Source organism: Amblyomma americanum, chromosome 9 (assembly GCF_052857255.1).
Source record: "Amblyomma americanum isolate KBUSLIRL-KWMA chromosome 9, ASM5285725v1, whole genome shotgun sequence".
Taxonomy (NCBI): Eukaryota; Metazoa; Arthropoda; class Arachnida; order Ixodida; family Ixodidae; genus Amblyomma; species Amblyomma americanum.
The window spans coordinates 131,492,817-131,510,440 of record NC_135505.1 but is presented as its reverse complement, the minus strand read 5'-3'; the positions used below and the strand labels follow the sequence as shown (position 1 = coordinate 131,510,440).

The 17,624-nt window shown below is 46.5% G+C and overlaps 5 protein-coding genes across 6 annotated transcripts in view; all 5 read right to left on the bottom strand.

The window, feature by feature from the left end:
- The window catches only part of LOC144104382 (TNF receptor-associated factor 6-like), a 375,592-nt gene that overhangs the window by 237,941 nt on the left and 120,027 nt on the right, over positions 1-17,624 (bottom strand). The window lies entirely within an intron of this gene.
- LOC144104385 (TNF receptor-associated factor 3-like) overlaps positions 1-17,624 on the bottom strand; it is a 182,492-nt gene that overhangs the window by 62,867 nt on the left and 102,001 nt on the right. The gene's annotated exons all lie outside the window — the stretch shown is intronic.
- Positions 4,679-8,126, bottom strand: LOC144104391 (uncharacterized). The gene is made up of 2 exons (XM_077637368.1): positions 7,556-8,126; positions 4,679-6,019 (listed from the first exon to the last, which is right to left on the bottom strand). Exons 1-2 carry the CDS (start codon positions 7,838-7,840, stop codon positions 4,940-4,942), a joined length of 1,365 nt encoding a protein of 454 aa, XP_077493494.1. The 5' UTR covers positions 7,841-8,126; the 3' UTR covers positions 4,679-4,939.
- LOC144104396 (RING finger protein 151-like) overlaps positions 11,995-17,624 on the bottom strand; it is a 68,315-nt gene continuing 62,685 nt past the window's right edge. Inside the window, exon 3 of the mRNA XM_077637375.1 lies at positions 11,995-12,155. Coding sequence (XP_077493501.1) covers positions 12,133-12,155 — 23 coding nt within the window. The 3' untranslated portion in view covers positions 11,995-12,132. The remainder of the gene's footprint in view (positions 12,156-17,624) is intronic.
- The window catches only part of LOC144104390 (uncharacterized), a 13,241-nt gene continuing 12,785 nt past the window's right edge, over positions 17,169-17,624 (bottom strand). The window contains exon 3 of the mRNA XM_077637367.1: positions 17,169-17,614. Coding sequence (XP_077493493.1) covers positions 17,408-17,614 — 207 coding nt within the window. The 3' untranslated portion in view covers positions 17,169-17,407. The remainder of the gene's footprint in view (positions 17,615-17,624) is intronic.

Genomic DNA, 17,624 nt, shown 5'->3' with positions numbered 1-17,624 from the left:
CTCCACACGGCCCCGTAGTTAGCAGTGCGACACGTGTATTTTTCAACCCAAGATACTGCGTAAGATGCCTGGAATTCAAATTCTTTAGGGGATGGCCGACAATTATTTACTCTGTTCGATAAAGGGACTTCGGAAGGTTAGCCATATTTTACTGCGCTGTTTCTTTGAATTCTGCTTGGGTACTTATCTGCGCTGGATAATAATAATAATAATTGGTTTTGGGGGGAAAGGAAATGGCGCAGTATCTGTCTCATATATCATTGGACACCTGAACCGCGCCGTAAAGGCCGGGATAAAGGAGGAAGTGCAAGAACAAAGGAAGAAAGAGGTGCCGTAGTGGAGGGCTCCGGAATAATTTCGACCACCTGGGGATCTTTAGCGTGCACTAACATCGCACAGCACACGGGCGCTTTAGCGGTTTGCCTTCATAAAAACGCAGCCGCCGCGGTCGGGTTCGAACGCGGGAACTCCGAATTCGAACCCGACCGCGGCGGCTGCGTTTTTATGAAGGAAAAACGCTAAGGCGCCCGTGGATGCGAATTGTGCAGACGTGCTTTAAACTCTTTGCGCGGCAAGCAGCAAGACGCAAGCAAAAAGGAAAAAAAAACAACACAAAAATCGCAAGCAGTTTTATTCCTTTGCATTCTTCCTTTCCTCTCTTCGTAGCAGATCATCAGAGAATTCCATGACGATGACGTCATGCATCTCGTTATGGTTGCCGTCCAGCGGACACTCGTTGAAGCCGTCCTGGCCGCACTGTTCGTAACAGCACTCGCACAGCCCGTGCATGCAGGGCAGCAACGCGGTCCTCTTGCGCACTATAGCCTGCAGCCGCTGCATATTCGATTCGCTGGAATAGGCTTGTCTAAATCCAGGGGCCTCCAGTCGACCTCCGGGGAGAACCCGACCAGCGTGTACTGCCGGCTTGCGGGAGGCATTGCTCACACAGTACGTCCGATGCACCGGCCGCTCTAGGGTTTTTTGAGCTTCTTGGAAGCGCGGTCTTATCTTGTTCGCGGACGCTGTCAAGGCGACAGTCGGGACCGCATGAAGTGTCTCTCGTCGCATGTGAAGCAGAGGTGTGAAATGGCACGGGTGTAAATTAATAAGCCGCTCACATTTAAAGAAACGCCGCCGTGATTGGTAAAGGAGACTGACAGATAAACTTTCATAAACTCCCAGAGGTGCGAAAATAGGCGGCAAAACGGCCCTACCGGCGTTCCCTGGGAAATGGGGCTGGAGGAGAGGGGTGTGATCATGTTGAACAAAAAAAAAAAGAAACGATGTCTCTGATTCGCACGTTTTATTATATTACGGATTGTAACATTAATATTTAGATTAAGAGATGTTTAATGTACCAATGCGACTCAGGATATGTGGACACGCCTTAATGAAGGCCTTCGGAAAATTTTGAGCACCTGAGGGGTTTTTTTTTTAACGTACACTGACATCTCAATGACCACGGTCCAATAGCACTTCTCCGCCATCGAGATGCGAGCACCGCCGCCGGTATCGAACCCGCGTCTTTCGGGTCCTCGGCTGAGCGCCATAACTATTTAACCACCGCGGTGGATGCATTATGACGTTTGTTTCCGCAACATTTATGTTTGCCTACCGAAGTGGGGCCTTTTATAGGTGGCGCCAGCTTTGTCCTCGCCAATGAAGCGAGCTCCTCCAGATCCGGTGTAGGCTGGCTGATAGCTTTTCCTTTCGCGTGCAGATGTAAATGGACAGAGATGCTCTGTCAAAGGCCGCCAGCCAGCCTGTCTCGGAGATTGATGCCTGCCTCTAAGCTGCAGTCTGCGAATAGGGGAAAGTTGTGACGTATTGCCTGCGATTCACTGCAGCCGTGATTCATGCCAGGAGCCATGAGAGGGGCTGTGAGTACGAAGCGGATATTCAGGAAAGCGGTGGCGGAAGTTCGTGGCTAGGGTGGTGGGTTACAACAGACTCGAGACTTAAGCTTAAGTTTTTTATACCTTATTGCGCCGAACTGTTCGTTATCAGACTTTTGTGCAAGCACTCTGTGTGATATGCCGAGCTTTGAGTCGTTCACTGTATACTAAAGGAAACAGCCAGTTATTCTTGTTCATCATAACACTGTCAGGTTGCGCCACTAGAATGCTTGTGGCTGTGCGCATACAACTCGTTAAAGAGGCTCACCCGCAGTGGCGCCATGTTCGGGCTGAATGCTGAAGCGCTTCTGTTGCTAAACCTGCGTGGAGGCCAGGTAGTGCATTCCTACACATTTTTATAGCTTGTATCGTACTATACAAAAGAAGAGATACAATACCAGAGAGAGGAAGATGTTTTCATAATAACTTGTAAATGCGTTCTAGAGACCTTTCAGCTATTTAATTTCTGCAAAGAGGGAGGTTAGGTGGACGTTGCGATAAAAAGTGTAACGACAATCTACTTTCTGCATTATATACGTGATTCAGCACGCAGTTTGGGCAAAGTTGGCTCGTAGTGCACGGTAAATATCCTACGGGAAGAAAAAAATTTGTGCCACTAAATTGTTTTTGTTTGCATTGTTGCTGTTACGTGCGCTTTTTCAACTCCAGCTAAAAGACGCCTCACTGCCTGCTGACATTAGGACGCACGGAGTCCGCGTTGGCACAGAAGGGGGCGACCGGATGCGTGTGAGGCAGCTCTCCGACGGTGACAAAGACGAGGAACTTTTGCTTCAGCTTCATGGCTTTCGAAAAATGACTCGCTTGGGAGAGAGGAAAAATGGGGCACGAAGCTCTGCTTTTATCAGCGAAAGTCAGAGGTCAGAAATAAACCACGAAAGGCGCCGCCTATAGGAACAGTCCCCTTATAAAGCGTGGAAAAAAAAAAAGAACGGCATGACTTCGCGGACCGCAACACGAAGCCAAAGTCGACATTGCACGCTGAGACTGCAGCACACTCGTCCAGGCAAGCATGGGAGATGTGCGCGATGTCCGATTGCGCGCTGTGGGCCGCATGGGCGTTCGTTTAGAGAAAAGCTACGCTGCGGGGAAGCCTACCATCCGGCGCTCGTGTAAAGAGTGATATCTGGGGGAAGAAAGCAATGTTGCTGTGTTTATACGCATGGCGAGGAAATGCTCGAAGATGCAACGTATACAGCGTGTTCTAGCTAAGACTTTCCACAAATTTTATAAATAGGCTTTTTCAGTTGGAAGAGCGCTTTGTGCGGCATAGCAATGTAAGCGGTGCATCAGAGTACAGTTTGGATGTGCTAAGTAGCAGGCTGGTTAACTAATATTGAACAGTTAGCTTTTTAACTATTACTATTACGCTCCTTAATTATTGTGAGCCCGGAAGCCCATCATAACTAATATCCAAGTCAGTTTTTAGACTTTCGAAAACGCGGCGGCCCTCGATCGGCTCTGTTGCCCAACAAACTTTGGCCACATCGCGCCAAAATACACGCGCTTTCGAGAAGCTTGCAGGCAAAGCAACCTCTCCAGTGCGCGCAACTCGTTCAAATAGCAAAAATTTGCTTAGGCCACAGTGACGCCGGAAACCGCAATTTCAAAATTTTAAAAACTGTTATAGATATTAGTTGTGCTGGGCTACATGCATGCCAATAATTAAAGGCCCACTAAAGAGAAATCTGAACTCGTCTTTTTAACGCGGGAACTCGATATAAACCGTCCGAGCAATCTTATAAAGTGCGTATTAAACTCCAGTGCGGCCGATTTCTTTAGTTTTAATTGAAGTAAGCGTCCCGCTCCAAATTTATTTTAAAACTCAACGCTGAAGCTAGAAGTCAGCCAACGCGTGTAGTGCCTTACAGCCAGTCCAGAGGCGGATTCGCTTACTCCGCCGATGGCAGATCTGCAAGCCGCCATGGGATTGGCTGAAAGGCACCCCACCAGCTTCAGCGTTAAGTTAAAAAAAAAAAGCTGAAGTCCGGACGTTTAATCCGATTTTATTTGGGAAAGTCGAACGCACAGGAAAATAATTCAAAGTTTTCAAGAATGCGCGGAACGTGAAGGTTTTTCTTTGGTGCATCTTAATGAAGCCTAATAGTAATAGTTAACACGATAAGCATTCGATATTGGTTCACCAGCCTGCTAGTTGACACCTCTAAGGTGTATTGTGATGTACTACGCCGCTCAGAATATTATGCCGAAAAAAAGCGCTCTAAAGGCATAACGCGTTAGCGTTAATGGGTTATTGGTCGCATGCGCGTAATTGATCATCCTCTACAGTGCATTCATGTACCTATGGGACTATTGATACTCCTCCTGACGCAGTGGTTACGCGATGCGCCTCATCCGTGCGATGGCAGGTGCTGCCACAGGTGTCATTATTTAACTGCCACCTGCCACGGTTGCTGATGTCGACGCCGGACAATTCGTTCCGACATGAGATACCAATGCTCTCGATTTAAAACAAGTTCTCTGCTTCTATGTTTGCTATTACGAAACTGTGGAGTCTTTTAGAATGTAAGAAATACGCGTTGTGCTATTGTGCAAATAGATGATGATGAGATTATCGTAATGTCGCAACCGTAATGGTTGAAAATGGAATTAAAATTGGATATGGGACTTAAACCGCACATTAAGGTTGCAGGTTCTTTCTTTTTGGGCGGGTGGGGGGGGACAAAAAAGGAACAGAAAAATCAGAAACAGATCCAATAAGCGGGTACTGAGGTTTTACCAAAGCGTTTCAGAAAAAGGCAACATTCTTTGAGGGAGGGAAATAGCATTTGTTTATTTACTCGTCTTTATTTCACATACTACGCTGGGAGACATCTGATGGTCGCAAATAAATCAAAATTAGAGGCTCTTTTCGTGCTCCGCTGTTAATCGACGCTGTTGAGAAAGAAACCTTAACAAGAGGGTTTAGAGACGAAATTCTACTGAACGTAGAGAAATGAAGCGTACATGGATGTTCACAGACAGGAAATTCTAAGCGGTGGCCCGTGTCCGCGCTTAAGTCTCATTCAAGGCAGCAGCTCCCACTTTATCCGAAGCTGGTCATTATCCACGTACCCCTCGTGGATGAGACTTTCGAGGTGGAAAGATGCATTCCAGTGAAGAACGGGAACATTTGATGTGGTTGGCTTTTGATTACCTTCGTGGTCGGGATATGGTTCAGCTTCCAGCACACGCTGTCCCGTTCCATTCGGATGAATTGCGCTCATCCTGATCTTGTGCTTGAACGGCCAGTGGACATCGTCGTCCATGTCGCCCTTGTGCAGGGTGTACATCGCAGACAGCATTACCAATGGCGAGTATCCCAGGAACACGACTCCAGGAGACATGCAGTAGCCGCACAGGTACACCTTCTCGCTGTCATACTCAGCCCTGCCGTTCTCCATCGCCTCTTCAAGCGATTTCACTCCTTTTACAAAAAACTCGCAGTGCGTCACTTCTAGTGGACTCTTTGTACACTCATTGGCGGCGGGTTGCAAAGTCTTTTGAACGTTTTCCTTCAATCCAGCCTTCACTTGTTCAATGCTAGCTGCAATCTGCGACAAGTCGGCTCGAGTTCCGCCCAATTCATCGTTCAGTTTTTTTTCTAAACTCTTTAGACTTCTCAAACAGGTTTTAACTGTATCGCTGCATGTCGCAAAACATTGTTTTAGTTCGGCGTTGGACGATGTTATTTCTTCGTGGTTCTGTCCTAATAAAGACGTTAGTTCTTGACGCAGTGTCTCCTTGAGTGTGTTTATCCCATGAGAGATTTCGCTTAATCGGTCCCCATGGGTGCTCATATCAACCGCCATTGGCCTCAGATATGCTGTGATTTCACCCGCTTGCCTTTCTAAAGCTTCTTTGAAAGAAGTCAACGATGCTGCCTGATCAAATTGAGACACCGGAACTTGGCTTTCGGATGCGACAGGCGTCGAACTGTTGCAAGAGGCCGATCGGAGATGCGTGCACACGTCTCTGCAAAGAACGGTGGCTGAGCACTTGGGACAACGGACGGAGTGGTGCTCACATTCCAGCAGGAAATGCCGGGTGACCCCTGAAGCAGCCGTCGTGTACTGGCAGCCACTGCCTTCATTCCAGCACTTTACCTGCAGGGGCACAAAAAAAAAAATTTAACTTGGACAGTTCTTGTGACTCTGCGGCGAGGGACGTAATTCTGGCCTTACCTAGAGTAAAGGAATCAGAAATAACCGCTCGTTTGTGGAGCTCTGCGGCTGCAGAATACGTTTTTCTTCTTCCTTGAATTGATTTTGAGAAATTAAACGCTACTCGTGACAAACATTTATCAAGAGAATCACGTTTTCAATTTGCTGTGTATGCCGGACGTGTTTTGTGCTCCTTGATCAGCATGTCGTACGAAAATCCTGCCCAAAGGTATTGGCGTCAAACCGATTGAAAATTGTTTGCCTCATCATTCGTTGCAAGTGCTTGAAAGGATGAGAATGTCACTGTGAACTAATGCACCGTGTTCGAGAAAGGCGCGTAGCTTATCACCGAGCAGCCCAGCAACAGGTGAAATATCACACTCTTTTGTTCACCGAAAAATACGACGGCCTGCTACTGATAACTTTGGCGTCAGTGCAGAACAGCATTCGAGGGTATATCAAGGAGTTCCAAGACAACTTCAATGCGGCAGCTTTCGACAGCCGAGTTAGAATGACATGAGTACTTTTGATCTAAGAAAGGCTTTTTTAGTAGAAGAAAAGCAATATACCCTGGTTTTAAATAGGGCGTAGGAAGAAACAGGAAGACGTTGGCCGCACGCGACTTAAACGCAAGGCTCTGCCCTACCTTTAATGCTAACCGTGAAAACACTAAATCAAGCTGGCTATGCGAGGCAACTATAAGGCTCCGCATTCGGTTACCTGATTACTTTGGAAACATGATAAAGTAATGCAAAATCTATTATCCCTTTTTTCTCTCCGCGGAGACGTAAATTCGTAAAGTCATATTTTTCTATCAGAGCTCGGTATGTTATGTCTTGCCTGAGGAGACACCGCAGTTAAACCGAGCTTTATCATGCAGACATCCAAATTGCAAATTGTGCCCCTTGTTGAAGCACGCTACCTCCATCTCTCAGGTAAACATTCGATCCACATTCTCAGCTAAAACCGCTTCAATGATTACCGCGATGCACGAAGTTTACGACAAAAAGTTCAATACCACTGGGCACCTTTCAGAGCTCACCAATCTACCACGAATACTATCTCCAGCACTCGAAACCTCTGAAGACTGAGTAGAAGTGTTCCTCTCACTAAATCAGGGCTTTTAAGTGCAGCATATTTCTCATTGTGGATGTGCACGGCCCTGAAAATAGTATAGTGGCTGATATATATTTTTACAGCTTAGATACTACATAAGAAGGATTTCCAGTTTTCGAGGTGTGGCGGCGTCATTATTTTATGGATACTATTCGTAACCAGCCTAACATTGCTAATGAACGGGCTCCACAACAAAAAGAATATTTTACAGGGCTATTTCTTTGTATTCCACTTTGGTCGGTCCAGCGATGGATGTGAAAAGTGTTCTTGTGCAGGAAACACTCCGCGCGGCCAATAGCAATGTGCAAGCGAAGAGAAACCCAAAAAAGACCACGCAGCTCTGTGTTTTACATTCTCGCTTACCTCTCTTCTCAGCAGATCGTCAGTGGGGAAGTCAAACATGTTGACGTCATCCTCCTGGTACCGGCTTCCGTCGAGCGGACACTCATGTGCGCCGTCCTGGGTGCACTGTTCGTAGCAACACGAGCACAACACATGCATGCAGGGGAGGATTGCGGTCTCCTTGCGCACCAGTCCGCAGGCGCTGCAGACTCGGTTGGCTGGAAATGGCTTGAGGAAAGTCAGGGGCCTCCAGTCAAGCTCCGGGGAGAACCCGACCAGCGTAAACTGCGGGCTTGCAGGAGCCATAGCTCGGAATGCGTCCGTTCGCTGCGCCGGTCGTATCAGCAACTGCTTTTTCCGCCCCCTTCAGAGTGCGGTCTTATCTTCTTTCCGGCGGTCGCCAAGGCGACAATCGCGACTGCATGGACTGACTCTCGTCGCAAGTTTAGCGGGGCAGCGAAATGCCACGGGTCGAAATACACCGTCGTTCACTTCACATGACACGCCGCCAGGATAGCTTAAAAAAAAAACTGACAGCGAAGCTTTCGTAGAAGTTGATACGTAACAAACTACATGGTACAACGGGCACACCGGTGTTACCAGGCGAATGGGAACAGGAGGGGGTAATTTTTTTGTACGTAAGAGTAAGAATGATGTCCCTATTTTGTATGGTTTGGCTTAATACTGTTTTTGATAGTTGTTTGCGCGATAGCTATGCGTAGAGAGGCATTTCATACATGGCTACCATTTCAGCGCAAGATAATTTTTTCATGGTCAATTAAACTATGTTCTTCAGAACCAGCCCAGGCTGGCCGATAGTGGTTCGATTTGAAAATGAAGGCTACTTTGTAGTCCAGCAAAACAATGTGACATCTTGTAATGGGTTGTCAACTAAGACGAGAAAACGACGGGGGGAAAGAACGCGCTATGTCAAGGCAAGAAAGGCGCAATGGCATACACGTTGCCAAAGTTTGGGCAGAGCTTTCGCGACCACTTGACTTTCTCGCACGAGAACTGAATTCGTACATCTCTCAATAATATAACTATCTAAAACTGATCAAGTTTAAACAGTGTATTTTGAAGTGTGCGCAAAAGGAAGCGTGGTACAAAATGACTGAAAACAAGACACGTTCTTTAATGAGGCACGTAATATACGCTGGCTGAACAACGATGGTTAATATCTGAACTTCCTTGCCTACAAGTTTACAGCGAGCTCTAGTCCTCGGGGGGGGGGGGGGGGGGGGGGGAACATTCGATTTCGATGTTGATGAGACCATTACCTTCAATGCCTCACAAGGTCAAACCGAACTGCGTGTCGGTATGACGAATCCTATGGTAATATATGGCCACGTGATCATATGATTGTGACCATTTGGCGCCTGACTTTCAGGTCTCACTTACGCCCTTGGCCCTTAGTCTTGACCCCTGACGTTGACATTCAATTTGAAACAGTGCAGCACCACATCGACTATGCGGGTCAATTCCCCACAAGGTCAAATCGAATTGAACTTCGTGGTTCGATGTCCCAAGATAAAGTAGTACGTAGACGTGATCATACGACTATGGCGATTGGTTCCCTGAGCTTAACCTTTGACCTGAACCCTTGACCCTTCACATTTGATTTGAGAGAGTGCTGGCGATATATAACAGAGCTTTCATTCGTATAACTAAGTTCAAGCGACTTTCAACCTCAGCCTTTTTTTTTTTAATCCGCGTGGGGAGAGAAAGCTTAAGCATCCAACTTATATAAAAGCTGAAATGAGGCTGCGATAATTTAGCAATGTTTTGCTCATTCTCACTCTCAAGAAACGCCAGGTAAATTAAATAAGCGTGATGCTTGCCTTTATTTCTGCTGTTACTTAGCATTGCAGTGTTTCTATTACTATGTTGACGCAGCCATTATGCATGTATGGAAATAAAAATTGTACTTTGTACTCACATTGCAAATGAAAGGCGGCATTTTTTTTTCATACAGAAAAGAAATACAGAAATGGACGCAGTAAGGAGTGAGTATACTTTCGCGTAACTCTTTCAGGAAGCTCACAACCTTCGCAGCAAGAGGGAAAGGAACATTTGTTTATTTAGCCATATACGCTTTACAGGCCGTGGTAGGGGTCATCTTAATTACCGTCAAGAATAAAGTACAGTTTGAAGCTATTTTTTGCACCGCTGCTGATCGAAGCTATTGTGACAGAAACCTTCACAGCAATCTTTAGAGATGGCTTTCTACTCAATGCAAAGTTAATCCCTAAATCTTTGCTGGGCCCACTGAATGTGCGAATACCTGAAATTGTTCCGGTGCGGTCCATCCCTGCAAATGTGTCTATCATCTACGATGATATTTATCCACGTAATGCAAAATTACTGCCTTTCTCATGGTTAAATGATAGGTTGCAGGATTATTTGTCGACCTTCAGCTCACATGTTGCAATTGCGACTGATGGCTCGGTGTGTGCAGAAAAGGCAGGTGTAGGTATTTACTCCCAGTCCCTTGACTGGTCTTTTTCTCTCCGTCTCCAAGATTTCACTCCTATCTATCTGGCTGAGTTTCTAGCAGTGGTTCTCGCTTTGCGAAAGGTACCAATTTCTTTATCAGCAGTAATAATAATTACGGACTCGTTATCTTTATGCACTTCCCTCTCGGCGTCCACTGAATCGCAGCTCTTTCGCATTCTAAAATTCCTGATCCGTCCACACATCACATTAATTCGATTTCTTTGGGTTCCTGGGCACAGGGGTCTTCTATTAAATGAATCAGCTGATGCTTTAGCGAAGGCAGCCCTGAGTGGACCGATTGTTGACCCGCTTCCAAAAACTGCTTACATCACGGCGGCACGCTTCCGACGGTACACCGTAATGAACGAACTGGGTGCATCAGCGCTTACTTCCTTGGACGACTTCCAGCACCTACTGTTCCCATGGAGAAGCTCAGTCTGGCGATCGCGCAATCTTGAAGTTTCCTTCACGAGGCTTCGCTGCCGAGTACCGCAACTAAATTTTTACCTATACAGGCCTGGTCTGGCGATCTCCCCATTGTGTCCGTATTGTGCGGAGCCGGAAACAATAGAGCACTTTCTTCTTTTTTGCCGTCGTTACTCATCGATTAGGAGGCGACTATTAGAAGTTCCAATACAGAATCTCAGTTTGCGCCTGTCTTCTGTGGTTGTTCTGTCTCTTGGCGCTTCTATGCTTGGCCATACCAATGGGAATGTTTGCTCTGCCGTTCAAAATTATCTACTGGAATCAAAACGTCTACCTTCATGATCTTTCGTCCTGCCCCTCCCATTATCAGCTTCTGTATTTCGGTTTTTACAACCACTTATAGTAATCCCTACCCCTTCTTTGCCTAAATTTTAGTTTGTATGCCCCCCTAACCTCCTGCAACCTCCTCGGCTACGAAAACTGTGCGATCCAAATTTTGGTAGGTCATCCCATGCTTGCCACATGCAACTGGTCATTTAAATAGCCACCGCCTGGTTATGGCCAATCCCCCTTGTGGGTATGTGCCATTGTGTGAGGTCAAGAACAACAACAACAAAGTGTCACCCGAGGCAGCAGCTCCCACTTTATCCGAAGCCGGTTATTATAAACGTAGCCGTCACGGATGAGATGTGTGAGGCAACGACTAGGAATAAAAAACCCCTCCTGCTGCTTGATGCCTTTGTCTTTTGATTCGCCAGCTATATCGATCTGGTTCTATTACCAGCAATTCCTTTGCTCTTCCTCTCGGATGAATTACGCTCATCCTGATCTTGTGCACAAATGACCTGTGAACAACGTCGTCCATGTCGGCCATGTGGAGGATTTACTTGAAGTACAGACTCTCTATTCCACAGGGTCTCTTGATCCGCACTCCTGGAGACTTGCAGGAGCCGCGAGCTTAGACCTTCTGGCTGTCATACACAGTCCAGCCAACCTTCGCCACTCGGTCTTGAAGAGATGTCACGCCTCTTACTAAAAACTTGGTCTGAGCCACTAGCACTGCACTATGTCGACTCAGATTGGAGACCGGTTCCAAAGTTTTCTTTTTATCCTTCTCCTTCAATTTAGCCTTCTATTCTTCAATGTTAGCTGCAATCTGCGACAAGTTGTCTCAATTTCCGCTGAGTTTAACGCACAGCATTTTTTTACACAGACCTCAAAGAAAAGTTAACTGAACCCCTGACGTCGAAACACATTGCTTGAGTTCAGCGTTAAACGGCGCCATTAATTCACGGTTCTGTCTTGTTGAATATATTCGTTCTTGGTGTAATGTTTCCTTCAGTGTGTTTACGCCATGAGATATTTCCCTTAATCGGTCCTCATATTTCTTGAAATCAATAGCAATTGGCCTCAGATATGCTGTGATTTCCCCTGGCTGCCTTTCAAAGGTACTTTTGAAAGAAGGCAAAGATGCTGGCCGGTCCACATGACACGCCGGAAGTTTTGTTTCAGGTGGGAGAGGTGTCGAAGTGTTGCAAGAGGCCGACCGGAGATGCATGCGCACATCTCTGCAAAGAACGGTGGCCGAACACTTGGGACAACGGACGGAGTGGCGTTCACATTCCCGTAAAAAATGCTGGGTGATCCCTGAAGCAGCAGTCGCGTACTCGCAGCCACTACCTTCTCTCCAGCACATTACCTGCACGGAGACAAAAGACGTCACTTGCAGACGTGTTGTGACTATGTTTGCGAGTGACTTGCTTTGACGTTCTCTAGGGTAAGTGAATCTGAAATGTCTGTTACACCCGATCGATTGTGGCCCTTTTAGAAAGACGGGAAATTTTCCTTTCTCTTTCTTTGAAGTTATTGTTGAGAAATAAAATGCTAAACATGATCGATATTTTTGAAAATAATCAAAGGTTCTTTTTGCTGCGCATATCTCGTGTATCGTGAGCTTTGCTCAGTATGTTGCATGAAAATCACGAATAAAAATATTCAAGCCTGAAAATGTATTGAATTTTCTCCCTAAGAATTCATCCGACATCTTTGAAAGGATGGGTATGCCACTGAAAATGCAACACCGTGTTCGACAAATGAGCGTGACTTATCGCCAAGCAGCACTGTAACAGGTGGAAAAAGTACTCTTTTGTTCGTCGAAGAATACGACGGTCTGCACCTGTTGCGTTGATGGCCTTGCAGCACCGCATTGTGGGGCGTAATGTGGCGCTGCAGGACACAGCGGCGGCTTCCGAAGGCAACGTGAAACAGCATAAGAACTTTCAATCATTGACAGTCTTGATCAGTAAGAGAAAAAAAGAATATTTGCGGCTGTGTATATTGTTACGACGAAGTGGCAGTGGAAGACGAAGCGTCCTCCCGCGTGAGAGGACGAACGAAGAAGCAGCAGCTCTTTGTTCGTGTTGGTGCTCCCTGCTAGGAACTCTTTATTCTAACCCCCAACACTTGCAAATAAACGTAAATAGTATTTCCCCGTAACAATATATGCCGAAAGCACAAACAGCTGGGCGTGGACCACGCGTGATTTAACTGAAGTGTATCAGCCGTACATTTAATCACATGCTAACCACGGAAACAGTAAACGCAGCCATCTGTGCGAGGCAAGTGAAGCTCAGAATATGGTTACCAAATTACGGCAAAAATATGACGACGTAATACAAACCTTATTAACTGAGTATTTTTTCTGCGCTAGGAAAGGGAAATCGGTAAAAAAGGGATGTTTGTTTGAAATCCTGTTATACGCGCATGTGTCTCCTGCTTGAGTATAAACAATTTATAAGCTCAGGTTTAGCTTCAAGGCATCTGATTCATGTAATACGCCCCTTCTTGAAACACAATGGCAGCATGCCTCAGATCAACCATCTTGGCCCGACGTCAGCTTAAGCCAGATTGGTGTTTCTCAATGTTAATGAAAATGACCGCAGTCTATGTGTAAAGTTTCAGGGTCAGCAGGCTTCCTTCGTTGCTTACCAATGCTCAGCGCATAGTACCTGTGTGCTGATAAGCACTGAAGAGCGAGGAGAAATTGCCTCTAACCATATCAGGGCTTATAAGTGCGAACCCATGTGTAGACATGCTTCAATTTCTTAGCGTGCCAAACAGCAAGACGCAAGCGTAAGAAAAAAATTGATTCCTTGATTCCTTTGCAGCTTGATTCCTTTGCATTCTTGCTTTCCACTCTTCGTAGCAGATCATCAGAGGGGAAGACCATGACGGTGACGTCATGCATCTCGTAGTGGTTGCCGTCCAGTGGACACTTTGAAGCCATCCTGGCTGCATTGATCGTAGCAGCATTCGCACAGCACGTGCATGCAGGGCAGCAGAGCTGGCCTCTTGCGCACTATATCCCGCAGGCGCAGCACACCCGGTTGCCTGGAATAAGCTTCAGGAAGGTCAGGGGCCTCCAGTCAAGCAATGTACACGCAATGGTCACGGTCCAATAGCACTTCTCCGCCATCCAGATGCGAGCACCGCGGCCGGTATCGAACCCGCGTCTTTCGGGTCCTCGGCTGAGCGCCATAACTACTGAACCACCGCGGTGGATGCATTATGACGTTTGTTTCCGCAACATTTATGTTTGCCTACCGAAGTGGGGCCTTTTATAGGTGGCGCCAGCTTTGTCCTCGTCAATGAGGCGAGCTCCTCCAGATCCGGTGTAGGCTGGCTGATAGCTTTTCCTTTCGCGTGCAGATGTAAATGGACAGAGATGCTCTGTCAAAGGCCGCCAGCCAGCCTGGGACGGAGATAGATGTCTGCCTCTAAGCTGCAGTCTGTGCGAATAGGGGAACGTTGTGACGTATTGCCTGCGCTTCAGTACACCCGTAATTCATGCCAGGAGCCATGGGAAGGGCCATGAGTACGAAGCGGATATTCAGGAAAGCGGTGGCGGAAGTTCGTGGCTAGGGTGGTGGCTTACAACAGACTCGAGACTTAAGCTTAAGTGTTGCTATATCTTATTGCACCAAACTGTTCGTTATCAGACTCTTGTGCAAGCCCTGTGTGTGATATGCCGAGCTTTGAGTCGTTCACTGTATACTAAAGGAAAATAGCCAGTTATTCTTGTTCATCATAACACTGTCAGGTTGCAACACTAGAATGCTTGTAGCTGTGCGCATACAACTCGTACAAGAGGCTCACCCGCAGTGGCGCCATGTTCGGGCTGAATGCTGAAGCGCTTCTGCTGCTAAACCTGCGTGGAGGCGAGGTAGTGCATTCCTACACATTTTTATAGCTTGTATCGTACTATGAAAAGAAGAGATACAATAACAGAGAGAGGAAGATGTTTTCATAATAACTTGTAAATGCGTTCTAGAGACCTTTCAGCTATTTAATTTCTGCCAAGAGGGAGGTTAGGTGGACGTTGCGATAAAAAGTGTAACGACAATCTACTTTCTGCATTATATACGCGATTCAGCACGCAGTTTGGGCAAAGTTGGCTCGTAGTGCACGGTAAATATTCTATGGGAAGAAAAAAATTTGTGCCACTAAATTGTTTTTGTTTGCATTGTTGCTGTTACGTGCGCTTTTTCAACTCCAGCTAAAAGACGCCTCACTGCCTTCTGACATTAGGAGGCACGAAGTCCGCGTTGGCACAGAAGGTGGCGACCGGATGCGTGTGAGGCAGCTCTCCGACGGTGACAAAGACGAGGAACTTTTGCTTCAGCTTCATGGCCTTCGAAAAATGACTCGCTTGGGAGAGAGAGAAGGAAGGGGGCACGAAGCTCTACTTTTATCAGCGAAAATCAGAGGTCAGAAATAAACCACGAAAGGCGCCGCCTATAGGAACAGTCCCCTTATAAAGCGTGGAAAAAAAAAAAGAACGGCATGACTTCGCGGACCGCAACACGAAGCCAAAGTCGACATTGCACGCTGAGACAGCAGCACACTCGTCCAGGCAAGCATGGGAGATGTGCGCGATGTCCGCTTGCGCGCTGTGGGCCGCATGGGCGTTCGTTTAGAGAAAAGCTACGCTGCGGGGAAGCCTACCATCCGGCGCTCGTGTAAAGAGTGATATCTGGGGGAAGAAAGCAATGTTGCTGTGTTTATACGCATGGCGAGGAAATGCTCGAAGATGCAACGTATACAGCGTGTTCTAGCTAAGACTTTCCACAAATTTTATAAATAGGCTTTTTCAGTTGGAAGAGCGCTTTGTGCGGCATAGCAATGTAAGCGGTGCATCAGAGTACAGTTTGGATGTGCTAAGTAGCAGGCTGGTTAACTAATATTGAATAGTTAGCTTTTTAACTATTACTATTTCGCTCCTTAATTATTGTGAGCCCGGAAGCCCATCATAACTAATATCCAAGTCAGTTTTTAGACTTTCGAAAACGCGGCGGCCCTCGATCGGCTCTGTTGCCCAACAAACTTTGGCCGCATCGCGCCAAAATACACGCGCTTCCGAGAAGCTTGCAGGCAAAGCAACCTCTCCAGTGCGCGTAACTCATTCAAATAGCAAAAATTTGCTTCGGCCACAGTGACGCCGGAAACCGCATATTCAAAATCTTCAAAACAGCTATAGATATTAGTTGCGCTGCGCTACATGCCTGTCAATAATTAAAGGCCCACTAAAGAGGAATCTGAACTCTTTTTAACGCCGGAACTCGATATAAACCGTCCGAGCAATCTTATAAAGTGCGTATTAATTTCCAGTGGGGCCGATTTCTTTAATTTCAATTGAAATAAGCGTCCCGGCTCCAAATTTATTTTAAAACTCAACGCTGAAGCTAGAAGTCAACCAACCCGTGGAGTGCCTTACAGCCAGTCCAGTGGCGGCTTCGCTTACTCCAGCGATGGCAGAGCTGCAAGCCGCCATGGGATTGGCTGCAAGACACCCCACCATTTGGTTGACTTCTCCTACCTTCAGCGTTAAGTTAAAAAAAAAAACTGAAGCCGGGACGTTTAATCCGATTTAAATTAGGGAAGTCGAGTGCACAGGAAAATAATTCAGCTTTCAAGAATGCTCGGAAAGTGAAGGTTCCTCTTTGGCGCAACTTAATGAAGCCTAAGAGTAATAATTAACACGATAAGCATTCGATATTGGTTCACCAGCCTGCTAGTTCACACCCCTAAGGTGTATTGTGATGTACTACGCCGCTGAGAATACTATGGCGAAAAAAAAAGCGCTCTAAAGGCATAACGCGTTAGCGTTAATGGGTTAATGGTCGCATGCGCGTAATTGATCATCCTGTACAGTGCATTCATGTACCTATGGGACTATTGATATCCCTCCTGACGCAGTGGTTACGCGATGCGCCTCATCCGTGCGATGGCAGGTGCTGCCACAGGTGTCATTAATTTAACTGCCACCTGCCACGGTTGCTGATGTCGACGCCGGACAATTCGTTCCGACATGAGATACTAATGCTCTCGATTTCAAACACGTTTTTTTGCTTTTATTTTTGCTGTTACGAAACTATGGAGTCTTTTAGAATGTAAGAAATACGCGTTGTGCTGTTGTGCAAATAGATGATAAGATTATCGTAATGTCGCAACCGTAATGTTTGAAAATGGAATTAAAATTGGACATGGGACTTAAACAGCACATCAAGGTTGCAGGTTCTTTCTTTTTGGGCGGAGGGGGGGGGGGGGGGGCAAAAAAGGAAAAAAAAATCAGAAACAGATCCAATAAGCGGGTACTGAGGTTTTACCAAAGCGTTTCAGAAAAAGGCAACATTCTTTGAGGGAGGGAAATAGCATTTGTTTATTTACTCGTCTTTATTTCACATACTACGCTGGGAGACATCTGATGGTCGCAAATAAATCAAAATTAGAGGCTCTTTTCGTGCTCCGCTGTTAATCGACGCTGTTGAGAAAGAAACCTTAACAAGAGGGTTTAGAGACGAAATTCTACTGAACGTAAAGAAATGAAGCGTACATGGATGTTCACAGGCAGGAAATTCTAAGCGGTGGCCCGTGTCCGCGCTCAAGTCTGATTCAAGGCAGCAGCTCCCACTTTATCCGAAGCTGGTCATTATCTACGTATCCGTCACCGATGAGACATTCGAGGTTGAAAGATGCATTCAAGTTCCAAACGGCAACATTTGATGTGGTTGGCTTTTGATTACATGGGTGGACGGGATCTGGTCCAACTTCCAGCACACACTTTTCCCTTCCTCTCGGATGAATTGCGCTCATCCTGATCTTGTGCTGG